Source organism: Culicoides brevitarsis, chromosome 2 (assembly GCF_036172545.1).
Source record: "Culicoides brevitarsis isolate CSIRO-B50_1 chromosome 2, AGI_CSIRO_Cbre_v1, whole genome shotgun sequence".
NCBI classification, from domain to species: domain Eukaryota; kingdom Metazoa; phylum Arthropoda; class Insecta; order Diptera; family Ceratopogonidae; genus Culicoides; species Culicoides brevitarsis.
The window spans coordinates 33321356-33349033 of NC_087086.1; the positions used below are offsets into that span (position 1 = coordinate 33321356).

Sequence of the window (27678 nt, forward strand, 5' to 3'; positions counted from 1 at the left end):
ACAAATTTTTTTTAAAACTTTATAAATATTTCTGTAAAAGAAATAAAAATTTATTAAAAATTAAACTTTGATCTAAATTTTATTAAAAATTCAATATTTTAATTTTTTCTCTCATTAAAACTCATGCAATGAAAAACAACTCATCAAGTACTTACATCACTGCTTCTGAAAAAAAGTTGAACAAAAAAACTGAAAAAATGCAAAAAAAAATTGAGTGAATGAAATGAATATCGGTATCAATTGTTCAATCTGTGCCTGATTCAAATTAGATTATTTTCCTGAATTTCTTTTTGTGTGGATTTTTCTGTCGATTAACTTATCGATTTTTTTTCCTTACATTTGACGACTTCACTAAAGAGAGACTTTAAAGACGTGACAGACGGATTTTTTTTTAACAAAGTTTTTAAATGTTTTTTGACAATTTTAATCTTGATTTTCTATTTTTCTTTCTTTTCTTTTTAGGTAAGTTCCTGATTCCTTATCCAGACTAAAAATCAAGCAAATTCATGAGTAAGAAATTTCTTTTACAAAAAAAAAAAAAAAAAAAAAATTAAAATATTATTTAACATAAGTTACAAAAGTTACTATTTACTACTACTTTAGTTAGAAAATTTATTCAATAACGTCAATTATTTACTCTTCGTCATCATCGAATTCCAAATCTTCGACTGTTTCTTCGTCATCTTCTTCGGAGCCGCCGTCGTCTAAGTCCTAAAAATTAAAAGAAAATTAATTAATTTTAAAAATTTTTAAAATTATTTAATTATTAATTAATTATTTATTTATTTAATTTAAAGAAATTTAATTAAATTTTTAAAAATTTTTTTTTAAAGAAAAAATTTTTTAATTTTTTTTTTTAAAAATAATTTTTTAAAAAATTTATTTATTTAATTTAATTTATTTTTAATTTCTTCATTTTATTTTTATTTTAATAAAATATTAATTTAAATAAATGAAATAAAAATTAATTAAAATAAATAAATATTTAATTTTAATTAATTTAAAAAAAAAACAATTAAAAAATATTAAAATAAAATTTAAAAAAAAATTAAATCTTAAAAAAAAAATATTTCTTAAAAAATAAAAAAAAAATTAAAGCAAAAATATTCATAAAAAAATTTAAAATTAATTTTAAAAAATTTTTGAAAATTAAATTTTAACAAAAATCTTGTCTTACCGGATGTTTATGATTCGGAATCTTGCATGGAGTACATGTCATATAAGCAACTCCCGTATTATCGCCATTACATTCGCACGACTGACACTCATTCGGATGTGCTGTCACTGCAACTCTCTTTCCAAACACTTGCGAGAATCTCTTAATTTGATTTTTCCGATCGCCCTGCAACTTATCCGACGTGAAAATCGTTCCATTTGTCGCGAACGCAAGAGGCGCACAATTTTTCAACTGCTTCTTCGGATACTGCACATAACTACGAAGCTCTTCACTGCCCACAAGATCCTTCACATCCGCCTTCGTGTAAGCTTTTTTATCGTCAATGCCGAAAAAGTTGCGTGCCTCGTTCTGCTTATCGAAAGAAAACACGTAATCGGTGACCAGATGCATCGTGACGCCATTTTCGAGCAACGCTTGAAGCACCGTCGAGTAATCCAAGTACATGTGAAGCGAGCTGCACGTGCTGCAAGGCAACAAAATGAACGTTTTCGAAGCTCCGGGGCGGAAATGAAGTTTCGCCGCGAAAATTATCGCTTCAAAGAGATCGTGGTTCGTGCCGTTGCTCGTATGGATGTGATCGAAATACGCTTGAAGTTTCGTGACATCGGTGAAAACGTTGTTATTAACGACGACACTTCGTGCCACATCGAAAGGCGGTTGTCCTCCGAACGCAACGACCGCATATCGGTTATTTGTGATGTTCGCAGCTTCGAGTTCTTTGTTCAGAATTTGCGTTAAAGTCATCAAATTCTTCTTTTTACTCAAATTTTCGTTGCAATCTTTCGCTTCGACGATAAAAACGACGTCTGTGGTGTGCTGCATGTTCTCCGTGGTCAAATTAACGAAAGCTCCTTCAGGTACGAATGTTCCGTCAATCGAGCTGCAATGCACACAGGACTCTGGAACTCTCAACGGGGTCCCCAAACGTTCACAAACCTCGATATAAGCCAAGGCAGCAGTACAAGCCCCGCTGATACTTGGATGGGGGTCCTTCACAACCTTCGAAAGGGAACTTTCGCCCAAATCCAGACACATATCGTAGAACGGGGAACTGTCAACGAGCGAGAAACATGGCGTAAAATACGAAACTTTGCTTTTAAAGAACATTTCACAAACATTGAAAAGTTCTTTGTTCCTTTCCATCTCTTCGTTCGAGTCAATTCGCTTTGCTAAACTCACTTTCGAGTCACACGAAGGCAAACTCCAGCTATTTACGAAGGCATTTTCATCAGGAGTGCATTTTCCGTTAGACATTAAAGAAGTGTCGTCATAAATTTCGTTATTCATGGTGCCCAATATGCCTGCGGTTTTGCCGTAATACCATCCGTTGACGTCAAATGAGCAAATGTCGAACTGCAAATTGCATTTTAGGCTGAAGCCGTTTTGAGATTCGATTTTTAAGACATCTGAGGTGCGGTAAATTACTGTTTCGCCGATTCTTGCGGGTAAAGCAGTTGTTAAATTGCGTCCCAAACGAACAGCCTGTGGATTAAAAGAAAAAATAGTGAAAAAAATTTTGACCCAGTGCACATTTTAGGCTTTAAACCGATGTAAAATTTTGAATTTTTAATCAATTCTCGACCCAGTTCACATTTTATAACCCTAAAATGTGTCGAATTTTAAAATTTTTAGACCCAATGCACATTTTATGTTAATCCCAAGCCAAAATTTGATTTTTTTGACCCAATGCACATTTTTATTTTCATTTCGAAATAAATTTTTGAATTTTCAACAAAATTTTTAATCCAATGCACATTATGAGCTTTAAAAATAAGTTAAATTTAATTTTTTTTGACCCAATGCACATTTTATATTTTTATCCCAAGCTAAATTTTGAATTTTTCGACTCAAAGCACATTTTGAATTTTACCAGTTGCATATTTGAGTTTAAACTTAAGACTCAATTTTAATTTTTAGCTTTATTTAAGACCCAGAACACATTTTGTAAAATTATCCCAATGCATATTTTTAAAAATTTAACCACGTGACTTAAATTTAAAAAATTAGATTTCAATTTTAAAGCTCAAAACGAATTTTTTCAAATAAAAGTTACATTTTTTGAAAATTTTTGAACATTTGTCGTCATCAGAGCCCAGTTCATATTCTAAAATATCAACCCAGAACGTATTTTGAGTTTTTGTCAATAAAAATTTTAAAATTTTGTTCGAATCTTCATTGTTAGTTTATCCCCAATGCACCTTTTGAATTTTTTAACCCAGTTTACATTCAAAAATTTTGACCCCAATGCACATTTAAAAAAATCTCTTAGAAAAAACTTACATTTGCCGCAATATCGATATCAATGAGTCTCCCATCAACGATCATCGTCAACTTTCTCGTCACAATTAGCTCATTTTCCTTCTGCAAAATGCTTGGTTCCATCAACAGCGTGAAATTCTGATCCAAAAAGTCCCTCGCAAGTAAATACGAGCATTGATCAATTTTGTTCTTGCCATCCAACTTTTCATATTTCAAATCGAGCGACACAAAAGCTCCATCGAACGTGATAAAATGACGCGATCCAATGAGAATCGAGTGCGCTTTGAACGGCGGGAACCACATACTGACATCAACATATCCGTAAATATCGAAAACGACTGCCCAAAGCGAAAAATTGCTGGTAGCGAAGAATTCTTGAGCATCGATGAGCAATTTGTATTCGGGAATTTCATCAAACATGGGTGTCTCGTTGAAACTATGCCACGACATTGGAAGTTTTTGTTCCCATTCGATGACGCCTTTGTCCGGGTCGAAGATAAATTTTGTCTTTGCTTCGCGATATTTGTCGTCGGCTTGGAGAGCGGTTTGAGCGTAACGTAAAAATTTGTTTCTCAAAATCAAGACCATTTGATGCATTCGTTTTTCGACTTGGAACTCCTCAGCAATCCATTCCAGCTTTTGTTGGAGCTCTTCCATGCGTTTCGCGATCATTTGAATAAATTCCAACTTTTCCAAGGCAGTTATTTCGTCTTTTAGCTCTGTAATTAATTCATTCAGTTCTTTGCCGAAAGGAACCAATTTGAAATATTTTTCCTTCAAAAATTTATACGTAAGCACGGAATATTTGCGAATATTCGTGATTGCGTCATTTTCCATCAAATCCTTGTACAAACGATCAAAGTCACTCGTAATGTTGTAAAATTGATTGAAATACGGACTTTTTACGAATTCATCGGTTCGTTCATAGAGGAAGTCAAAAATTTCCTTGCTAACACTCCACGTCATGTTTTCGACGTAATTGATGAGTTTCATGATGGATGGTTGGATATTTTGCAAAGCGCGTTCCCAATAGGATTGAAGAGTTTCCGTCATGCGAGAGTAGAGACGTTCAACGTACTAAAAAAAAAAATTTTATGAGAAATTTTTCAATTGAGAAAAATTAAAAACTTACTTTTATGAAGGAAACATGAAGATCTTTTGTGAATTTATCATATTTCTGAACGCCAGATTCAATCATGGTAGAAAGATGCGTTAAAGCGTCGCCGTGTAAGATGCCACTGATTATTTCCAAGGCGTTTTTGTATGATTTTTGTAACTAAAAATAATTAAATTTGTTAATTTTTGAGGTTAGATGTATTTTTTGACAGTTGACAGATGTCAATATTTATTTTTTTTTACCGATTTTGATTCAAATTTAATTTTTTACGTAATTTTTAAGGATTAAAATTTAATCATTAAATTGTATTATTTTACAACTTGTCCAAAAATGCCAAATTTTAAAAAATTTTGACATATGTCAACTGTCAAAAAACTTTTTGTATCAAAAATTTGTCAAATATCAATTTTTGATCCGTTTCATGAACATTTTTTTATTATTTTATTTAAAAAATGTAAGAAATTTTTACTGAATTGGGGTTTTTAACTGAAAATTTGACAGCTGTCAATTGTCAAAATTTGTTTTTTTTATAAAAATTAAAATAAAATCTTCATTTAAAAAAAAAAATTCGAAACTAAAAACAAATTTTTTTACATAAAAACTTCAAAGTTACTCAAAATCTTATTTTCAATTAAAAAATGACAGCTGTCAATATTCTGTCAAATGTCTTGAATGTCAAAATTTCATTAAAATCTCAGTTTAAAAAAAATTGTTTATTTAAATTTTCATGATTTTCTCTTTTTTTTTATCAAAATTTTTGAATTTAAAAAAATTGAAATTTTTAAAAATTTTGACATCTGTCAAATTTCAAAAAAGAAAATTTAATATAATTTTGTCAAAATCGAAATTTTTGAGTAATTTTAGACTTAGAGCACATGAAAAAGATACAAAACAAAATAAAGCTCAAATTTTCAAGAAAAAATTTTGACAGCTGTCATCTGTCAAATGTCAAAATTTCTTGAAAATTCTAATTTTTGAGTAATTTTGAGACCAAAAACAACTTTTGTTAACCAAAAATGATAAAAATTCATATTTTACGAAAATTTTTGACATCTGTCAAAATTCCTCAAAAAGTCAAAAAACTCACCGTATCCAGCAACCACGTGATACTCTTCCTCAACGTCTCTCCCGATTCTCCAAGTAGTTGCCACATTTCCTTGAAAATCTTCGGTACCGAAGCAATGTGATTCTTCACCGCGAGCTCATCCAATACCGTAAGTGTGAAATTCATCACGGATCTCATGTAGAAATCATCAGCTTGATAACTTCTATTCACAAATTCCATCAAATCGTTCAAATCACTCTCAATCGCTCGCAATTCGTAAATGTCGTTCATGAGACCTTCGGTAAAAGGTTTCGTCTCTCTCACAATGTCATTTTTGATCTCGTTACTTTCCAAATAAACGGTGCGAATCCAATAATCAATCGTATCGGAAAGCCCATTATAATATTCAGTAATTAATTTTTTCGCGTTTTCCTTGATTTCCTGCTTCAAAGTTGGGCGCCACACGAAATTTGAGGTTATCAAACGCGAATGATTCATTTTGACGTAATAAGCGATGTCAGTGACGCGAATGTCTTCGTAATCGCGATAAAGATCGAAATGAGCTTGTCTCGAGTCGGGGATGTGACCAAACATGCGTAACTTTTGTGTGCCATCCGGAATGAAGTCAATATCGAGTCGGATGCATTTTTCCATGAGATCCAAGGAGAAAAATCCTTCCGAGTCGTAATCTGGCGAATCAATGTAAGTTCCGTTAATGCCATAAACTGGATAAGCTCCATCAAATTTGAGCCAAATTCCGTTCGTTTTGCCAGAAGCTGAACGATAATAATAAATTTCGTGAGTTTTTAAGTCGCCATAAGTCAACAAAGTCCCGTCTTGTAAAGGCAAATATCCACGTTTGTATTCTCCGTATCCGCTTATCTCGTAATGAACACCTTTCGAGCCAACAGTACCAAATCCATGTAAAGTCAAGTCTGAAGCGTCATGTTTGGCGAAAATTGAAGCTGTATAGTTTTTGTGACCTTTGATACTCGTTAAATCACGAACGTTTGCTGTAAAGTTCACGAGATGGAATTCGTCGATGGCGTAGTCGATTAAGAGATTCAGTTTTAAAAGTTCGATATCGCTTCGGTACAGATTTCCTTTGAAGGTTATGTCTTTTTCGAATGATGGATGGCGTAAAGAGAATAAAACTGATTGGTTGTCTTTGTCTCCCGGGAGTTGATCTTCCGTTTTCCATGTGAAGCCTGCTCGGATTTGATGTACTTTTACCTAAAAAAAACGAAAAAATAATTAAAATTTTTTTCTCAAAATGAAATATTTTAGTACTGTCAAAGGAATTTTTTTTACGTTTCAATTTTTTGCCAGTTTTGAGTTATAAAATGATTAAAAATGATAAATTAGAGCCCTCTGACAAATTTTTATCCATTTGGAGCAAGATTTGACAAAAATTGCTTTGACACAGTTTTTGACACAGTTTTTTTGATCTTGATTTAGTTTTTAAAACAAAACTATGTCAAAGAAAAATTTTTTTTTCATTTTCAATTTTTTTGCAGTTTTGAGTTATAAAATGATTAAAAATGATAAATTAGAGCCCTCTGACAAATTTTTATCCATTTGGAGCGAGATTTGACAAAAATTGCTTTGACACAGTTTTTGACACAGTTTTTTTGCTCTTGATTTAGTTTTCAGATCAAAACTATGTCAAAGAAAAATTTTTTTTTCATTTTCAATTTTTTTGCAGTTTTGAGTTATAAAATGATTAAAAATGATAAATTAGAGCCCTCTGACAAATTTTTATCCATTTGGAGCAAGATTTGACAAAAATTGCTTTGACACAGTTTTTGACACAGTTTTTTTGCTCTTGATTTAGTTTTCAGATCAAAACTATGTCAAAGAAAATTTTTTTTTTCATTTTCAATTTTTTTGCAGTTTTGAGTTATAAAATGATTAAAAATGATAAATTAGAGCCCTCTGACAAATTTTTATCCATTTGGAGCAAGATTTGACAAAAATTGCTTTGACACAGTTTTTGACACAGTTTTTTTGCTCTTGATTTAGTTTTCAAATCAAAACTATGTCAAAGAAAAAATTTTTTTTCATTTTCAATTTTTTTGCAGTTTTGAGTTATAAAATGATTAAAAATGATAAATTAGAGCCCTCTGACAAATTTTTATCCATTTGGAGCAAGATTTGACAAAAATTGCTTTGACACAGTTTTTGACACAGTTTTTTTGCTCTTGATTTAGTTTTCAGATCAAAACTATGTCAAAGAAAAAAAATTTTTTGAGTTTCAATTTTTTTGCAGTTTTGAGTTATAAAATGATTAAAAATGATAAATTAGAGCCCTCTGACAAATTTTTATCCATTTGGAGCAAGATTTGACAAAAATTGCTTTGACACAGTTTTTGACACAGTTTTTTTGCTCTTGATTTAGTTTTCAAATCAAAACTATGTCAAAGAAAAAATTTTTTTTCATTTTCAATTTTTTTGCAGTTTTGAGTTATAAAATGATTAAAAATGATAAATTAGAGCCCTCTGACAAATTTTTATCCATTTGGAGCAAGATTTGACAAAAATTGCTTTGACACAGTTTTTGACACAGTTTTTTTGCTCTTGATTTAGTTTTCAAATCAAAACTATGTCAAAGAAAAAAATTTTTTTCAGTTTCAATTTTTTTGCAGTTTTGAGTTATAAAATGATTAAAAATGATAAATTAGAGCCCTCTGACAAATTTTTATCCATTTGGAGCAAGATTTGACAAAAATTGCTTTGACACAGTTTTTGACACAGTTTTTTTGCTCTTGATTTAGTTTTCAGATCAAAACTATGTTTTTTTTTGAGCAATTTTTTTGCAGTTTTGAGTTATAAAATGATTAAAAATGATAAATTAGAGCCCTCTCACAAATTTTTATCCATTTGGAGCAAAGAAAAAATTTTTTTTAGTTCATTTTCAATTTTTTTGCAGTTTTGAGTTATAAAATGATTAAAAATGATAAATTAGAGCCCTCTGACAAATTTTTATCCATTTGGAGCAAGATTTGACAAAAATTGCTTTGACACAGTTATTGACACAGTTTTTTTGCTCTTGATTTAGTTTTCAAATCAAAACTATGTCAAAGAAAAAATTTTTTTTCAGTTTCAATTTTTTTGCAGTTTTGAGTTATAAAATGATTAAAAATGATAAATTAGAGCCCTCTGACAAATTTTTATCCATTTGGAGCAAGATTTGACAAAAATTGCTTTGACACAGTTTTTGACACAGTTTTTTTGCTCTTGATTTAGTTTTCAAATCAAAACTATGTCAAAGAAAAAATTTTTTTTCATTTTCAATTTTTTTGCAGTTTTGAGTTATAAAATGATTAAAAATGATAAATTAGAGCCCTCTGACAAATTTTTATCCATTTGGAGCAAGATTTGACAAAAATTGCTTTGACACAGTTTTTGACACAGTTTTTTTGCTCTTGATTTAGTTTTCAAATCAAAACTATGTCAAAGAAAAAATTTTTTTTCATTTTCAATTTTTTTGCAGTTTTGAGTTATAAAATGATTAAAAATGATAAATTAGAGCCCTCTGACAAATTTTTATCCATTTGGAGCAAGATTTGACAAAAATTGCTTTGACACAGTTTTTGACACAGTTTTTTTGCTCTTGATTTAGTTTTCAAATCAAAACTATGTCAAAGAAAAAAATTTTTTTCATTTTCAATTTTTTTGCAGTTTTGAGTTATAAAATGATTAAAAATGATAAATTAGAGCCCTCTGACAAATTTTTATCCATTTGGAGCAAGATTTGACAAAAATTGCTTTGACACAGTTTTTGACACAGTTTTTTTGCTCTTGATTTAGTTTTCAAATCAAAACTATGTCAAAGAAAAAAATTTTTTTTCATTTTCAATTTTTTTGCAGTTTTGAGTTATAAAATGATTAAAAATGATAAATTAGAGCCCTCTGACAAATTTTTATCCATTTGGAGCAAGATTTGACAAAAATTGCTTTGACACAGTTTTTGACACAGTTTTTTTGCTCTTGATTTAGTTTTCAGATCAAAACTATGTCAAAGAAAAAAATTTTTTTCATTTTCAATTTTTTTGCAGTTTTGAGTTATAAAATGATTAAAAATGATAAATTAGAGCCCTCTGACAAATTTTTATCCATTTGGAGCAAGATTTGACAAAAATTGCTTTGACACAGTTTTTGACACAGTTTTTTTGCTCTTGATTTAGTTTTCAAATCAAAACTATGTCAAAGAAAAAAATTTTTTTCATTTTCAATTTTTTTGCAGTTTTGAGTTATAAAATGATTAAAAATGATAAATTAGAGCCCTCTGACAAATTTTTATCCATTTGGAGCAAGATTTGACAAAAATTGCTTTGACACAGTTTTTGACACAGTTTTTTTGCTCTTGATTTAGTTTTTTTTCAAAACAAAACTATGTCAAAGAAAAAAAATTTTTTTCATTTTCAATTTTTTTGCAGTTTTGAGTTATAAAATGATTAAAAATGATAAATTAGAGCCCTCTGACAAATTTCAATCCATTTGGAGCAAGATTTGACAAAAATGGCTTTGACACAGTTTTTGACGCAGTTTTTTTGCTCTTGATTTAGTTTTCAGATCAAAACTATGTCAAAGAAAAAATTTTTTTTCATTTTCAATTTTTTTGCAGTTTTGAGTTATAAAATGATTAAAAATGATAAATTAGAGCCCTCTGACAAATTTTTATCCATTTGGAGAAAGATTTGAAAAAAATTGCTTTGACACAGTTATTGACACAGTTTTTTTGCTCTTGATTTAGTTTTCAAATCAAAACTATGTCAAAGAAAAAATTTTTTTTCAGTTTCAATTTTTTTTTTTGAGTTATAAAATGATTAAAAATGATAAATTAGAGCCCTCTGACAAATTTTTATCCATTTGGAGCAAGATTTGACAAAAATTGCTTTGACACAGTTTTTGACACAGTTTTTTTGCTCTTGATTTAGTTTTCAAATCAAAACTATGTCAAAGAAAAAATTTTTTTTCAGTTTCAATTTTTTTGCAGTTTTGAGTTATAAAATGATTAAAAATGATAAATTAGAGCCCTCTGACAAATTTTTATCCATTTGGAGCAAGATTTGACAAAAATTGCTTTGACACAGTTTTTGACACAGTTTTTTTGCTCTTGATTTAGTTTTCAAATCAAAACTATGTCAAAGGAAAAATTTTTTTTCATTTTCAATTTTTTGTCAGTTTTGAGTTATAAAATGATTAAAAATGATTAATTAGAGCCCTCTGACAAATTTTTATCCATTTGGAGCAAGATTTGACAAAAATTGCTTTGACACAGTTTTTGACACAGTTTTTTTGCTCTTGATTTAGTTTTCAGATCAAAACTATGTCAAAGAAAAAAATTTTTTTTTCATTTTCAATTTTTTTGCAGTTTTGAGTTATAAAATGATTAAAAATGATAAATTAGAGCCCTCTGACAAATTTTTATCCATTTGGAGCAATATTTGACAAAAATTGCTTTGACACAGTTTTTGACAAAGTTTTTTTGCTCTTGATTTAGTTTTCAAATCAAAACTATGTCAAAGAAAAAAATTTTTTTCAGTTTCAATTTTTTTGCAGTTTTGAGTTATAAAATGATTAAAAATGATAAATTAGAGCCCTCTGACAAATTTTTATCCATTTGGAGCAAGATTTGACAAAAATTGCTTTGACACAGTTTTTGACACAGTTTTTGACATCTTGATTTAGTTTTCAATCAAAACTATGTCAAAGAAAAAATTTTTTTTCATTTCAATTTTTTTGCATAAAATGATTAAAAATGATAAATTAGAGCCCTCTGAAAATTTTTATAAAATGTAAAAAAAAATTATCTTTAAGTTTAAAAAATAAATTTTTAGTACTAAAATTTATAAAATTTTCAGTACTAAAAAAATTTTTTAAAAGGTTAAGCAAAACTTTTTGTGAAATCAAAATTTTTTAATGTAAATTTTTTTGCAGTTTTGACAAATTTTTATCCATTTGAAGAAATATTTGGCTTAAATTTTTAGTACAAAAAAAATCTATTATGAGTTCTAAAAAATAAATTTTTAGTACTAAAATTTACAATTTTACCTTTAAATTTCCTTCAAGACAACTTTCTCCGTAATCGTAATCCGTAATCGTAATCCGCATAATCTGGGTTGACACCTACAACAGTCGAGTCTACTTCATTTTGCATCCATTTGAATTCAATATCAGAATCGAACAAAGTTTCCGTCATCGTATAACTTCCATTCGAGCTCAAATTCCTTTTTGGGTAGAAAAGCTCTACCAAGAACCAAGTTGTGTCATTTTCCTTCGTCGTTGAATTTCTCAAGTGAACATCGTATCCAATCCAAACTGTTGGCTCCAATTCAATCATCGACTTTTGACGCGTTTCATCATTTTCGTGATAATAATCCGACGTCAAAACCACCGTTCGATTTGGATGAATGGCAACAACTTTATATTCCGTGCCGTTCGTGAGAGATTTCACATGAAGTTCTCCCGTGATGTTAAATTTCCGATTTTTATTGAGTTCAAAGACTTCAGCTCGTTTCAAGTCTAAGATTTCTTCGCCTTTGTCGATTGTATGGAAATAATTTATGCCGAGGGGATAAAATTCGTTCTCCAAAGTGATTTGGGCGATATTTTTCTCTGTATCTCCTCGAACTTCAACTTTTCCCTTATATTGTCCGTTCAAGATATTTTTCTCGTTGTACTCGATCGTTGCATGTCCATGAGTTGTTACAGGACGTTCTTTTAAACCGTAAATTATTTGCGCTACATGTCTCGTTTGTACAGGAACTTCTAATTTTATGATGCCTTGTTGATCGCGATCGCCGTTGTTAAAAGTGTTACTTCATTTTGCATCCATTTGAATTCAATATCGGAATCGAACAAAGTTTCCGTCATCGTATAGCTTCCATTCGAGCTCATAAGTCGTTTTTGCATCCACGATGGCGGAGTTGTTAGGCCAAGTTGCTCGCAAGAATCTAAACAAAATTTTAAAAATTAATTTAGATTTGAAAATTATTTTCAATTTGAGAAAAAATGAAGAAAATATTTTTTTGTTGAACTTTTTTAGTACGATTTTTGCTCCTCATAGGATAAAATCGTACTTTTTTTATTTCATCAAAAATCGATCAGATATCAATGGAAATTAACTCAAAAATGAATATTTATTAACTTTTAGCTTTGAAACCCATCAAAAGTTGGTTGAAAATTGACTTGAGAAAAAAAGTACGATTTTTGCTCCTCAAATGGTAAAATCGTACTTTTTTTATTTCATCAAAAATCGATCAGATATCAATGGAAATAAACTCAAAAATGAATATTTATTCAATTTTTGCTTTGAAATCGATCAAAAATGGGTTGAAAATTGAGGATTTGAGCTAGATCACGGTAAAAATAATTTAAAAGTGTATTTTTATAAATCTCACTTACCTTATCGACTCCGTCTCAATCGTATTAAAGTCAAAATCAACTTTCAACCACGTGACATTCAAAAAAGGCGTCGTCGAGTTCACCATTCCTTTCATATTTGCAAGTCCCGCGAACGCGACATCAGCTTCACTCGTCTTGACACTTGCTGGAATAAACAGAGACGAGCTCACAACGTGATAAATATCCGTGACACCATAAACAACATTCGCCTTCACTGTTTCTTCTTCCAAGTAATATGGCGTCAGAACACTTCCTGTCACCGCATGACGATGCCCATCCTTCAAAATTTCCAAATTGAGTTGCGTCGCATTCGATTTCGGATCGTGACCCCATTCAATTCTCGTCGAAGCCTTAATATCGGTTGAATTTTTGTAACTTCCGATCGCGGAATATTTCCTCTTAGCTTCAACTGATTCGTATCCGAGATCAATTCGCAGTTCATTCAATGGATGAGTTTGCGTGAAATCAGTAAAAAGCGATCCTCGCAACTTATGGATGTCTCCAACGGGTAACGGGAGGTTAATATTAACTGTTCCCACGTGTTCCAAGTCGTCACTCATGCCATAAGTGGCATTGGCGCTCAAATTCCAGACATCATTGACGTGAATATCGCCGGTTGTGACAATTCCTGTCGCAGTATCTTCATAACTTACCCCGGTTTTTAACACTTTTTTGGTCGAATTCGAGAATTTCACGTCAGAATCCAACAAAATTCGCATTTTTTGCATGAGAAGCCAAGACCAACTCAGTTCAGTGGTACCTTTAATGGATGGAATCTCATAAATTGCCTTCATGAAACCATCTTTAGGGTCAAATTTGGTATCAGCTGATAATTTTAAGTGATCTAAACCGGCTTGAAACCACGGAGATCGAAGTTCAAAGTTACAATCGATCTTTTCGACTGTCGATTCGGGCGATTCTGACCTCAAATTGAGCTTTAAGTTGTTCAAATCGGGCTCAGATGACTTCATGCGACGTTATAAGCAAAGTTGTAGGCGTCTTTGGTACTAATTTCGCCAGAAACATCCATAAAAGCGCCTCCTTTCGTGACTTTTGTGACCAAATTGTAAGTTTTTTCCGTTTTTCCTAAAGAATAAGTCACTTTACCGACAGAATTTTTCTTCACAGCGTCTTTTAACTCGAGATTAGCTTGAACTGGGAAACTTTCAAGCAGCATAACGTCTCCTTCAACATCAAAAAGGTCCGAATTTCTGTTCAAAACGCCCAAAAATTGAAAATTATTTGCTTCGGAAGGTGTTAATTTGCCAGCTAGCGTCACATTTCTGTAATCCGCAATCGGAATCGACCCGGAAATGCGTAAATTTTCACGTTCCTTTCTTAAAAGTCGCCGTAATTTCATCAGGATTTCCTTCCTCATCCACATAAATGACCTCCAGGTCGGCGTAAGATCTCTCCGCTTTCGGTTCCGACTCCAGCTGAATCGTGCTTTCGAAAGATTTGATCGGTAAAAGTGTCGTCATGAGCTTTGAATGTCCGTTAAACTCCATTTTTGATGTTGAACTGTTCAAAGAGACGATCCAATCGCCCGTGAGATTCAATTCTGACACGGCGCCGTTGTCGTTGTTGACAAAACCGAACATAAATTCCGTCATTTCTTGAGGTTTTTTACTTTTTTGCAAAAATATCCGATGATGGTAGTACGGAACCAGCGGAGCAGCGAGATTTAACTCCATTTGAGCGTTAAACAAGTTCGCATCTGACTCATGAAGACCTCCCAGAGAGAATTTCGTGGTTTGAGTTTCAACTGAAATGTTTCCGTGGTAAGTTTTTGCCTCGGTTTCGATTAATCCCGTAAAATCCACGAACGGAAGACCTTTTAAAGGAGTCGTTACACGAACATTCAGGTTATAAGTCTTCTGTTTGTTGCGATAAACCTTCGGAGGTCGTGTCAAATTCACCAAAAGTCCCAAATCGATCCAATTTTGACGATTTAAGACCGAAACATCGAACCCGGTGACGTAATTTGCGAGTTTATCGCGTTCTCCCATGTCAGCTCGAAGCATAACGTTCGATTTTATCTCCTTGGCGAATGGGAAAGGGCTCACCACGTTCAAACGATTCTTTAATTTCGTCAATGAATGATAGTAAAACCGGTCTTTTAGCTCGATTTGACCTTGGGGAAGCACCACAGTGGCTGATGTCAAGTAATTTATGTCGTCAATTTGGTCGACGTCGATGACTCCCTTCACGGTTGGGTACACGATCGTGTCGACGATGAAATTTCCGGAAAAACTCACGTAATCGTCAATGTCTTCGGTGCTTTCTTCGCTACTTTCGGACTCTTCTTGTTCGGAAATTTCTTCCTGCGTTAACATATCCTTCAAAAAGTCTTCGTTGAATAGGAATTTGTTCATGTTCATCGATTTTTGCTTGCCCAGAGCGAGGATTAAAGTTGGTTTTGGTTTGATCAAAGTTGTTAAACCCAATTTGTAAGTTGCTAATTTTAAGGACATGTCTAAATCGATGTCTGTGGGTGATGCACGAACGAATTTCATGACGACTCCGTTGTACTCGAGTAGTTCGATTAATGTATAAACCCTGAAAATAATGAAAAATTTATTAAAAATATTTTTTTCAGAAATAAATTTTAAATTTTGTATAAATTTATTTAAAGATTTAGAAAAATAAGTTTTTTGAGTAAAAACTTTTGTGAAAAATATAAAAAAAAATTAATTTCTAAAAAAAATATTTGTTTAGATTTTCATGTAAAAATAACGAAATTTTAGTTGAAAAAAAATATTTTGATAAAATAAAAAAAAACTCAAGAAAAAACTCGTAATTTATTCCGAAGTAAAAAAAAATTTAAATTTAAATAAAATTTTCATTTAAAAAAAATAATTTTTTATTCATATCTTTAATTTTTAATTTAATCTTTTGAGTTAAAAAAATTAGAAAATATTTCAAAATGAAATAATTAAAAATAATTTAAAAAATTTTTGAGAAAAATAAAAAAATGTCAAAATTAAAACCAAAATCAACAAATTTTAGATAATAATTTTTGACTTTCTTAATATTTTTTTCAGTAAAAAAAATAAATTTTGATACATTTTGAATACCTTTATGAACAAAAATTTTATGAAAAATATTTTTTTTAATTTTTGATTTAAATATCAATTAATTAATTTTTTTAATAAATTTTTATAAATTTATAATTATTTTATTTTTTTATTTCGAAATTTTTTTTGTTTTGACTCGAAAATTTTTTGAAAAAATTAAAAAAATAATTTAAATTTATTTTTACTAAAATTATTACACAAAAACTTATTTTTTGTCATCATTTCAATTTTTTTTTCAATTTTATTTTTGTTTTGTTTTGAAAAATTGTTTTTCTGATTTTCACTTATTTTTTTTTTACTTTAATATTAAATTAAATCAACCAATTTGTGAAAAAAATTAAAAATGTTACATTTTTCACCAAAGTTTTTACTTGAAAACTTCTTTTTCTGTCATTTTTCTATTTTTTTTTTATAATTTTAAATTTAAGTTTTGAGTTCAACTTAAAAATCGACCTAAAAAAATTTAAAAAATATTTTTTAAAAATTCTCACCTGTAAGAATACTCAAAATCTTGCAAATTCTCAAAACGCCAAACTCCCGTAAACCCTAAAGTAACATTATTCCATCCGCCACGCAAATCCAAAGTATCCGGATTCTTCTTCGCCACCAACATAACTTTCGAAAATCCCTCCAACGGCGTCGCAACCGACAATTTTATATTAAAATCATTCGAATTGACCAAATAAAACAACACTTCGCCGCCCAAACTTCCAACTGGAGCACTAACTTCCGCCACTGCATGTCTCTCCCGCTCATTAATTCCCACCCTTGCAGTTATTACGCGAAATTTCTCGATTGGCGTCGTCACATTTGTCACCAACCAACAATCTGTGACCTTCTTGAGATGCCCTTCCGACACCAAAGTATAACGACGATCCTCAAATTCGGCATCAGCAGCTGCTTTTATCTCCTTTTTCTCGGAAAATGAGACTTTGGTGACCATTGTTCCGCGCGTGAATTTCTCAAAAGGCGATCGGAAAGCGATTGAACCTGCGATATTTCGATAAAGTTCGTCTTTGTCGTATTCCCATCCGGAGCGGAGGTAATAATTTTGTGTTCCGTTGACACTTTGGTACTTGACATTCGCTTCCGTTTCGATTTTTCTGTCGGTATTGTAATGTTTGATATGCGCACTCACCGGAGGAATGTCTTTAACGGTGCTATTGACGGCAGTTTTTACTTCACATCGGAAAAGTTGATCATCGATTTTGTAATCTCCCAAAAATTCGAAGCCTAAAAGTTGATTTTCGGCCCAAAGGAAGGACGCATTGGCAAGTAACAAGTTCGCATCGTGATAAATTCCGGAATTTAGTTGGTTATGCTTCCATCCCGTGAAAGGAGTGTCAATTACAAGCCACAGCCAAATATCTTGCAACGGATCAGTTTTGGCGCCACTGTTAAATTTAACGTCAATTGCTTCCGTTGGGGACCACGAAAGACGTGTCGAGCCTTTGTACTCGGGTCCCATCGCATCCAAGTCGAAAATCCCGCTAAAAGCTCGATCCGGATAAGAAACGAGCAATTTTCCGTCGTAATTTCGCATTTGGGGCGTATTAAATTCAACTCCGACGACAAGTTTTTGGGTTGGATCCCGATTGGCGTCCCATTTCACTTCGATCATCGCTTCTGACTTGACATCGATCGAAATTCCCCGCAAAATTAATTGAATGTCGCGATGTTTGTCCAAATGCATTTCCATTGCCAGCTCCTTTGGTTGCTCAGATTTCAGATCAGCTTTCACCCAATACTGTTTTTTGTCGAAATTGATCTCAGCTTTCGATAAAGTTCGGTTTTCGCCGAGATATGAGTGCTTGACGATCAAATCGTACGGTTTGTTGTTGTATTTGGCTTTGGCATCGAGTTTTATCTGGAATTCGTCGTGCGAGTAACGGATATCGATGTCGGTGTCTTTGAAAGATTTGCTTTGAGCGGCGAGTTTGAGATGATGATGACGTTTGGTGAGGGTACTGTGATCGTGGAAGGAGCCTTTTGCTGACATGGAATGCCCGGAGAACCAAGTTCCGTTGAATTTTATCTGAAAAAGTTGATTTTTGGATATTAAAAGTAGTCAAAAAGTTTTTTTTAACAAATTTTTTGAAAAATTTTCACAATTTTCCGGAAAATTTTAAAAATTTTCACAAGTTTTTTTCCAAATTTTTCTTAAAATTTTCTATAATGCTCTTAAAAAATTTCTCAATATAAAAAAAAATATTTTTCCGGAAAATTTTATGATTTTTCACGAATTTTCCGATTTTTTTTTTAATTTATCCAAAAAGGCTTTTTCATAAAATCCTTTAATAAGATTTTTAATTTAATTTTAAATTTTATTTAGAATTTTCCAAAATTTTCCGGAAAATTTTGTAATTTTTCACGAATTTTCCAAGGTTTTCCTCAAAATTCAAATGAAATATTTTCAAGCAAAAACTTTTTACAAGTTTTTACGAAAATTTAAAATTTTTATTAAAAATTTTCCGGAAAATTGTGTGATTTTTCATGAGTTTTTCCAAAATTTTCCCCAAAAGTTCAAGAAAAATAATTTCCATTTAAAACTTTTTTACTAAATTTTACTTTTTATGAATTTTTCCAATTTAAATTTTAAATTTTCCGGAAAATTTTTGATTTTTCTCAAGTTTTCCGAGTTTTCTTTAAAAAATATATTTTAATTAAAAATACTCACATCATAATCCTTTCTGCTCAGTTCAGTCAATATAAAATTAGCTGAACACGGTTTAAACGAAGGCGCCGTAATATTCAAAAGCACGTCAAATCCATAATTCGAGTGAACTGGGAAGAAAATTGACACAACTGACTGAATTTCCTTCGATGGCGCATATCTCAAAGTTCCGACAACGTTATAAGTTCGTCCCAATTTGAACTTTTCCTCGTAACTGATTCGCATCAAAAAGTCTGTGTGAGTATAAGGACGAGTAATTTGCAAAGCTACGTTTGTTGTTGTCGCATCAGGACTTTCTATCAACCCAAATTTCGCAAAGGTGATTTTTGTTGTCAAAATCCGGTTGGGATCTTTTAGATCAGGGGCGTCGTCATATTCGGTCTTCAACTCGATATGACCTTGAGAGTTCTGAAGTTGGTTTTTCAAGGCAAAGTTGAGCTTTGGATAAGCCGTTGAGGAAAGTTTCAAGTTGGCAACGTGGATGTGACGAACTTTCACAGGATGAATTTTGCTACGATCAGCGTATTCGACTTCGATGTCGATGTGTTCTTCTTTGGAATCCACGAACTAAAAAAAAAACAAAAAAAAATGTATAAAAATTTGGAAATTTTACAGAGAATTTTAAATATTTTCGAAAATTTGTTAAGAAACATTTTCGAAAGTTCAGATTTTCGAAAAACTTTCTTAAAAATTTTCGAAGATACCTTTGAGGATTTTCGAAAATTTGTTGAAATGCATGTTAGAAACATTTTCGAAAATAATTTCGAATAATTCTCAAATTTTCGAAAAAAAATTACAACAAATTTTCGAAAAATGCTCTTAAAAATTTTCGAAAATTTGTTCGAAACTCATGTTCGAAACGACTTTTGACGAATTTTCGAAAAATTATTAAGAAAGTTTCGAAAATACTCTTGATAAATTCATTTTCGAAAATTTTCTTAATAATTTTTCGAAAATTTGAGGATTTTGTAATTTTCGAAATTATAAAACTTCAAAACTCACCCGATAATCTACGCCCATTTTCGACAAAATCGATGTTGGTGACCTGATAACATATCCTTCCCATTTCGATTTCAATCGTTTTGTCTCAAACTTCAATTCTACATCCCATTGTTTGATATCTTTCTTCGTGACAACTGTCACTTTTCCAATCATTCCTGCAATTTTCTCCTTTTTAATTTTCAACAAAAACTTTGGCGAATAAATAAATCCATTTTTATTCGAAATTTTCGTTCGATTCATTCCCATTTCGAGTTCCAAGTACTTTTGTCCATTCAGATCGAGCGACAAATCCAACTGATTTTTAGAATCATTGAAGAAATAATTTCCAACTGCTGTATGCGAAATATTTCCATTCCTAAAGTGCATCGAAGCATGATACAAATCCACAGCTTTACTAACATTCGCTCTAAAGACTCGAGGAATCAATGATCCAGGAGTTTCAAAAGTGATGGATCCTTGCGAACTATTTTCATGTTCATCCCAGTTGAAGACAAAGTTATAAGTTCTTGCTGTTGGATCAGTTTTGTCCAAGTGAAAATCGAGTTTGACAGGTCCTGAAAGGATCAGCGAGGGATGTGCAAGTTTTGTCTTGCTAACATCCGGTAAACTATAGTCAGCGCAAAGTTTGAGACCAACAGCTCGTTCAACGATGGGCCAAGTACAAGTTGAATTCGCATAACGTTTTCGGAATCCACGTTGTTTGATCTCGCGATCTTGTTTGAGAACGAGCATCTCTGAACGAACGCTCAAGATGTCGTTTCTCTCTTGTGGCAAATTGACTTGAAGGGAGACAGCTTTGTTATGCGGATTTGAGCTAAGTTGAAGTTTTGTTTCAACAGCTGCGGATGAATAAAGGTTAGCTTTAACCTTCACTCCGCATCCATCATAGAAGAGATCAGCTTTCATCGTTGAAATCACATCAATCGAAACACTCGGCTTCAAACGAGTCTCGATATCGTAACCTTTTGACATGTTATTAAACTTTCCCGAGTACCGTAAATCAACGCTAGAGGCGCCCAAAGCATTAATTGTCAATGGCATTCCCGAAACTAAAGGTACCTGATAAGCTGAATCCAAAAAGATGCCAGATTTGGTATATGTGAAATCCTTTCCCGAGAAAAAGTCTCGCAAGTAAGTCATTGGACTCAAATATTTGAAGAAATTATTGAATTCTCCAGCGCCATCTGACGTTCGGAATTTCATATCGTTGCCGAAAATTTTCATTCCAATAGAAGCTCTAAAAGCTGAAGGATTATTCGTCATTTTATACCCGAACTTATTGATACCATTCTCAAGCTCTTCCTTCATAGCGCGACCTCCGCGATCTGAAACCGCTTCTGGCTTTGGCAGCGCACGACGCTTCCGATCTAACATGTAATCATCAATTGGTTCAAACGACTCGCCCGTGTAATTTGTGAACTTTTGCCACAAATCTTTAAACTTTGACTGAATGTAATCCGCATTCAAAGGACCTTTTGGACCAAAAACTGACTCAACCAGATGTTCAAAGCCCTCGGCTCGGGTATTGAGTTCGAAAAAGTTTATACTTTCTCCGAAAACGTCAGCTGTGAAGTTTAGAGAGACAGTTCTCGGTAGATACGAATCTGTACTGAAAATCACGTTACTATCAGCTACCACTCCGAAATTGTATTCATCGAAAAATAAACTTTTTTCGTAATTTTTCGAGTATTTTCTAAAGTCTAAGTTGAATCTTGTGCCCAAATCATTATCCGCAAGCAAACCTTGGATCTCAACTTTTACCGGTGACGCGGATTTCAGTAAATTCTTCAAGTGAGACCAAACGAACGAACCTACTTGATTCACTTGTTCCGTCTTGAGCACGTGTTTGATGAATTTCATGGAAATGTAATCTGGGCATCGCATCGCTTGTAGATAAGTAGCAATTCGAACTTCATTATTGATCGTGTGATTTTTGTAAATATCTAGAAAGTATTCTCGATTGCGGGAACATTCACTGCGACGAAATGCAAAGACGCCTTGTAACCTCAATTCAGTTGGAAGATCATCTACTTCCACGAATTTCCGTTTTAGGAATGTTTCGAGTTTTTTTGGAATGACGCCAACATTTCCCAAAGCCTTGAGCAATATAATTCCATAATCCTTGGATTTGCGATCTTTTGTATTGGAAAGCGCGGGAACGAGCGTCATAAATTCCTCTTCCAAAACATTGACGTAAGAAATGACATTTGGATCGTTTTGACACTCCCTCTGACGGCAATAACTCGCAACGACGGAAGATGATCCCAAGATAAAATCACTCAAGTCGTTATCTTTTCCGAATTTTACTAATTCGAACATGGCTTTGACAATTTCGGGAGTAGGTCTGTTCGAAAAGCAAACATTTCAAATTTTTTGGGGGGAGTTCGGAAATCAAAGAGAAACTTACCTTGTCATGAACGAGATCGACCACATCCAATCTGAAGCGACCTCTAGCGTAACTTTATTTCTGATTATTTGATCTTTCATCAAGAGGACTGAAGCAGTGCTTCCAATATAAGGCAGGGATTCCATCACGTGATTTCTGTGGAGAAGAAAATTTCACATGAATGAACTTTTGTTGTGATGAAATGAAATGAAAGATGAGATGAATTGATTGAAAATGAGTTTATTTCGAATTTTTTAATATGAAATGAGTTCAAAAATCTAATGAAGAAGCAGTTGTCGTTGCTTCTTTACGACACTCTTCATTGATGAAATCAATCAAAATGATCATATAACCAACGCATTCGACATACTTTCCGTTTGCGCAGATGCTGGATGCTCGTTGAAGCAATTGTTCCAAAGCAGCGTGGGACAAAAGTCGCGTCGCTGACAAGAATTTGACAAAAACATCCGGGAACTCACGTTGAATGTCAGGAAATCCCATTTTACACATTTGCTTCAAGTATTCTCGAGATGCTTTAACTTCAATTTTTGTCGTTTTCGGCGACGGACTATGATCAAAGAGCAAAGTTGAACGATGCTGAATCGGAGGTTGATCTTCACTGATAATCTCAGGTTGGGCATCTGACTCCAAAGACAATGAAATTCGTGTTTCCGTAACAGCTCCGGTTTCATTGTTCGAAAATGGAGCCAGTAGATGGCGCTCGTGACAATCAACGTTGTTGTAGATATGGTGATCGATCGAGATCTAAAAGAAACATTTTTTTGAGGTTAGATTTGTGAATTTTGTTGAAAAAGGTGAAACTTACGTTACAATAACTTCTACTATTCAAAATTGGCCAAGCAGCGTAATTCTAAAAAGAAAAAAACTTGAGATCTGTTCAAAACCTAACCTCAAAATTAACTTACATTTCGAAAATCATATGGCGTCGTTTGTAAAATTGACTCAGTCTTGTACCGATTTCGGCAACTTGCGATTTCCTTCGTTTTTTGAATCAACAGCGAAGTTTTCTTTGTTCCCGTGAGAGCGTAATGAACATCACAAGTACCCGAAATGTCAGTTTCTGTCGCATTATAGTCCACATCGAAGCGTTCCATGGTATTTTGAAATGCGGATAAAATTCCTTTCTTCAAATTCAAAGCCCATGTTGCTTCATGATCTTCTGCACAAACTTCCGAAATCAAGCCATCATGAAAAGCGAAACGTAATTCGTACTTTTGAAGATCTTCCCCGAATTCTTCGCTTTTTGGATGGAGATCTTCTTTTGTTTCATCGAAAATTCCGCTAGAGGGCGCATGAGCAACAGCTTGCGTATGCAATTCGATAGATTTTAAACGCAAAACTCCTTCACAGGGTTTCGGGAAGATAATATGAACATTTCCAACAGCATGAAGCTCGGAAATGTTTTGACCGCTTCCCGCGAATTCCGTACGGACAAACATGTTGTATGCGTAATTGTACAACGTGTTGATCTGATATTTGAACTTAGCGTCATCTGATTCGCATAATGGACGACCACACACAGTGGGATCTTTCAGAGGATCTAAAGGACAAAAAAAAGTTTTTGAATTAACAAAAAAAAAAAATTAAAAAAATCTTACTTTTCACATTTGCTTGAACAGAAACGAGCAACAAACAAAATATTACGGCACTGATAACGCCAGACGACGACGCCGGTATTCCGACCTTCAATTGAGTCATTTTTGTTTACGTTTCACGATGATGACTTTTTTATCGCGTGTTTCCTCTTCTTCTCTCCCGCTTTCTATTTGAATGATGAATGAGTCGTAATGTAATCTAAAAACGCATAAAAAAAATAAAATGAATGTGATAAGAATTGTTTTATTTTTATGGCGTTATCAGTCAGTCAGTTTACAGACAATTTGTTTGTTGAGAGTCTTATCAGTCAGAGTCACTGGAAGCATTTTGACGCACACAGTAGGTCAGTAATAGTAAATTCTGAGACTGTTGATTTTTTTCTTTTATTTACGGTTTGAAAGAAAAAAAATGATAAGAAGTGACATTCATTTTTTTGTATTAAAAATAAACAAGAAGCTACAAAAAATTGATAAGGTTAAGAGAATTCCCTGTCCAATTTTTTTTTTGTTCAAGAGATTAATTTCTTATCAATTTTTGTTGTTATTAATTAATAAAATTTTAATATATTGAACAAGATGACTCAGTTGAGCGTGATAAGCGTTTAATTTGTGAGTTTATAATTCTAAAAGGTTCCGTTGGTTATGCAATGTGATTTACAGAAAATTCGCCACAGTGGGATAATTTAGACAAAAAATTTGTTTTTTCTCAAAAGTAATTTTTTTAGATCAATTTATCGATTTTTGGAGTAAATTTAATGAAAATTTTCTAAAATACTAAAAAATTTCTTAATTAAATTTATTTGAAAAGTTTATATGAACGTTGTTATTGATGAAATTTCAAATGAAAAAATTCTTTTTGAATTTTTTTTTTCTCAAATGCATAATTTAATTTAGGGATAATTTTTTAAATGTTTAAAAAAATCACCAGAATTTTTATTTGCGAGAAAATTTTAATTTTTAGTGAAAATTTTCTTAATTTGGAATTTTTTTTTGAAAATTTTTAATATTTTCTTAATATTTTTATGTAGATTCAAAAAATTATTCTTTTTAATTAAAAAAAATTTAGAATATTATAATTATTAAAAAAAAATTAAATAAATTTTTAAAAATAATAAAATTAAATCTTTTTTATTAAATGATTAATTATTTTGATTTTTAAAGTTAATATAACTGAAAAATTTTGAATTTTAAAAATTGAGTATAAATTAATTGAAAAATTTGTTAACTATCATTAAAAAATCTTCAACGATCAATACATTTTATTTCAATAATATTTATGTATTCTCAATTCAATTACTTCCAAGTATTCATTCTATTTTTATACTAAGAGGTCTCTTGAACCACTTGAAATACAAACAATTTGAAATTTTATCAAAGTAGACTTTCTGTCTAATTTTATTAAGTCATTTTGATTCATAATCTTTAACATTTATTTTTCTAAGAAAAAATCAATAATTTTGATAAGCCTCAGATTTTATGACAAAAAATCAATTTTTTGAACAATTTCTAACATTAAATTCAAGAATATAAAAAAACTACAAATATGACAAAAATTTTGGCATCTGTCAACTGTCAAAAGTATGTATTTTAAAAATTTTTATTAATTTTTTTTAAATAAATAATATCCAAAAATTTTTTAGAAATTTTTCTCAAAAAGAATATTTTTTTAAAAATCTATATAAAAATATTAGTAAAATATTAAAAATTTTAAAAATATTAAAAATTAAGAAAATTTCACTAAAAATTAAAATTTTCTCGCAAATAAAAATTCTTGTGAAAAAAAAACATTTTAATAGGTACATAATAATTCTCCTTTTTGCTTTTCATTTATTCTCATATTTTGATTTGTATGTAACGTTAACTGTATTGATCACATTATTGAACTGAACGTGTGACGTATACTTTTGCTCATAATTTTTATACGAAGAAAAACTCGTAAATTTCACTTTTTTCTTATGAAAATTAAACATTTTTACTAATTTTTCATAATTTTCTTATAAATTTCCTGTAAAATCACTTTTTTCTATATTTTTCTTCAATTTTTCAATAATTCCAGAAAAATCTCATTCCAAAGTCCTTCGTCTGAATATTTTTCCATCAAAAACCTTCTTTCACATACTTTTAATTAAAAATTTTCACTTCTCGATGCTCGCAGCACCTTTTAGAGTATTTTAATAGTTTTTATTTCTCGTTTTCCCCGCAAATTAACGAGGAAAGTCACTTTCACCGATCATCGTTTCCTCAAAGTACTTTTGGATTTTCAAACCGATCGAACGAAAAGTTGAGCTAAAACTGAGATTTTGTCGAGAATTTGAGCGTGAATCTGTGTATTTTTGAGATAATGTTATCAGTAGGGGTTGAAAGGTCGAGCATTCTGTACGATTGTTGATTTTTCGTCACATGTAAAGCTATGGACAGAAATGCTTTTTACGAGGCATGAATGAGCATGAGAATTGATGTCGTTTCGCAAAAAAAGGGGGACAACGATGCAATTTTGAGAGATTTCAGTGACGGCTGAAGGTTAAAATTTTCAGTAGAAATTTTTTTAAAGTGAAATTTGGGAAAATTATGAAATTTGAAGTTAAAAAGTGAAAAAATTAATTTTTTGATTAAAAATTTTAAGTTTCGGACGACTGTGGCTTCTTAAAGAATTTTGTTTCAGGGAACGTTCAAGTATCAATTAACGTCAATTTTCATAAAATGTAAAAAATTACATAAAAAAATTTTTTTTTTGACAATTTAATTATTTGACAGATGACAAAGTATCAAATTTTTCAAAAAAAAAAATTAACTTTTGAGCATTTTGAGAATAATTTTAAATAAAAAATTTTAAAAAAAAATTCATAATTTCTCAAAAGTAAAATTTTTTTGACTAATCTTAAATTTTTTGAACATTTTAAAATTATTTTCTAAAAATTTTTTGACAGCTGTCAGAATTTTCAACAAAATTTTAATTTTTGAACATTTTGAGGTTAATTTTAACTAAAAATTATAAAAATTAGATCTAAAATTGCTGAAATTCATAAAAAATTTAATTTTTTAATAAATCTTTTAATTAATTTTAATTTTAAAAATTAATTTTAGAAAATCTTTCAATTTTTCTTAAAATTTTTTTTTATGAAAAAAATAATTTTCGAAATTCGTTACATAATCCCTCATCACCCCCTGACAACTTTTATCAATTTTTTTGCCGGGCGATTAACGAACACATTAAAAGTTGACGTGCCTCTTCATGTTGCATCAAAATGAGCATCAAAAAACAAACAAAGGGGAATCTCACATGAGTAAAAATCCGAAAAGTATGCAAAAAAAAACTAAAATTGGGACAACACGATCTTGATCCAATAAAAATCGTTGATCATTGTTAGAAATTAATCGAAAAATGAACAAAACAAGAGAAAACTGAGCAAACATCATTTTCATGACTGTCCAATTTTTGCTCTTTTATTCTTCCAACGTTAATCCGATTCTCATGAATTTACTTGAACTTGCTTGTTTTTAATCGATTTTGATCGTTATTGACCTGATTTTCACTTTTTTTCTTCTAATTTTAGGCGACATTGACGACTGCATTGTCCAACCGACGATCCAAACTCAGTTCACACCGTTACCAGAGGCTCTTTGTGATGTTATCATGGACTTAACGACGCAAGGACAGTCAGCTACCATCGAAAACATTAGACATCAATTGGGGATCAAGTGAGGAAATTTTTGCTTTTTATCGATTTTTTGATTTTTAAAGGAATTTTTCGTAGATTTTCTCACATGCAACAACCGTCATCTGAGATTATTTACAACGCCTTGGCACAATTGATGCAGGAACACAAAATTTACCAAACCGCAAAGGGATATTTTATCGTAACACCAGAGTAAGTCCCCAAAAATTCACGTTTTTTAAAGAATTTTTTAATTTTT

The 27678-nt window shown here is 31.4% G+C and overlaps 2 protein-coding genes across 5 annotated transcripts in view; one reads left to right on the top strand and one right to left on the bottom strand.

The window, feature by feature from the left end:
• LOC134832005 (rho GTPase-activating protein gacZ) overlaps positions 1-27678 on the top strand; it is a 121979-nt gene that overhangs the window by 90424 nt on the left and 3877 nt on the right. For all 4 annotated transcript variants that reach the window (XM_063845883.1, XM_063845881.1, XM_063845884.1 and 1 more), the window contains 2 exons: positions 27318-27462; positions 27519-27632. In XM_063845883.1, coding sequence (XP_063701953.1) covers positions 27318-27462; positions 27519-27632 — 259 coding nt within the window. The remainder of the gene's footprint in view (positions 1-27317; positions 27463-27518; positions 27633-27678) is intronic.
• LOC134832418 (apolipophorins) lies at positions 461-26032 on the bottom strand. Its single transcript, XM_063846432.1, is given in 19 exon segments — positions 461-711; positions 1178-2659; positions 3458-4513; positions 4569-4712; positions 5641-6831; positions 11687-12421; positions 12500-12557; positions 13009-13978; positions 13981-14353; positions 14355-15567; positions 16577-18120; positions 18763-19326; positions 19762-22105; positions 22169-22303; positions 22518-22912; positions 22974-23018; positions 23074-23708; positions 23767-23962; positions 25883-26032. Coding segments are annotated over 18 exon segments (13062 nt in total). The 5' UTR covers positions 23867-23962; positions 25883-26032; the 3' UTR covers positions 461-633.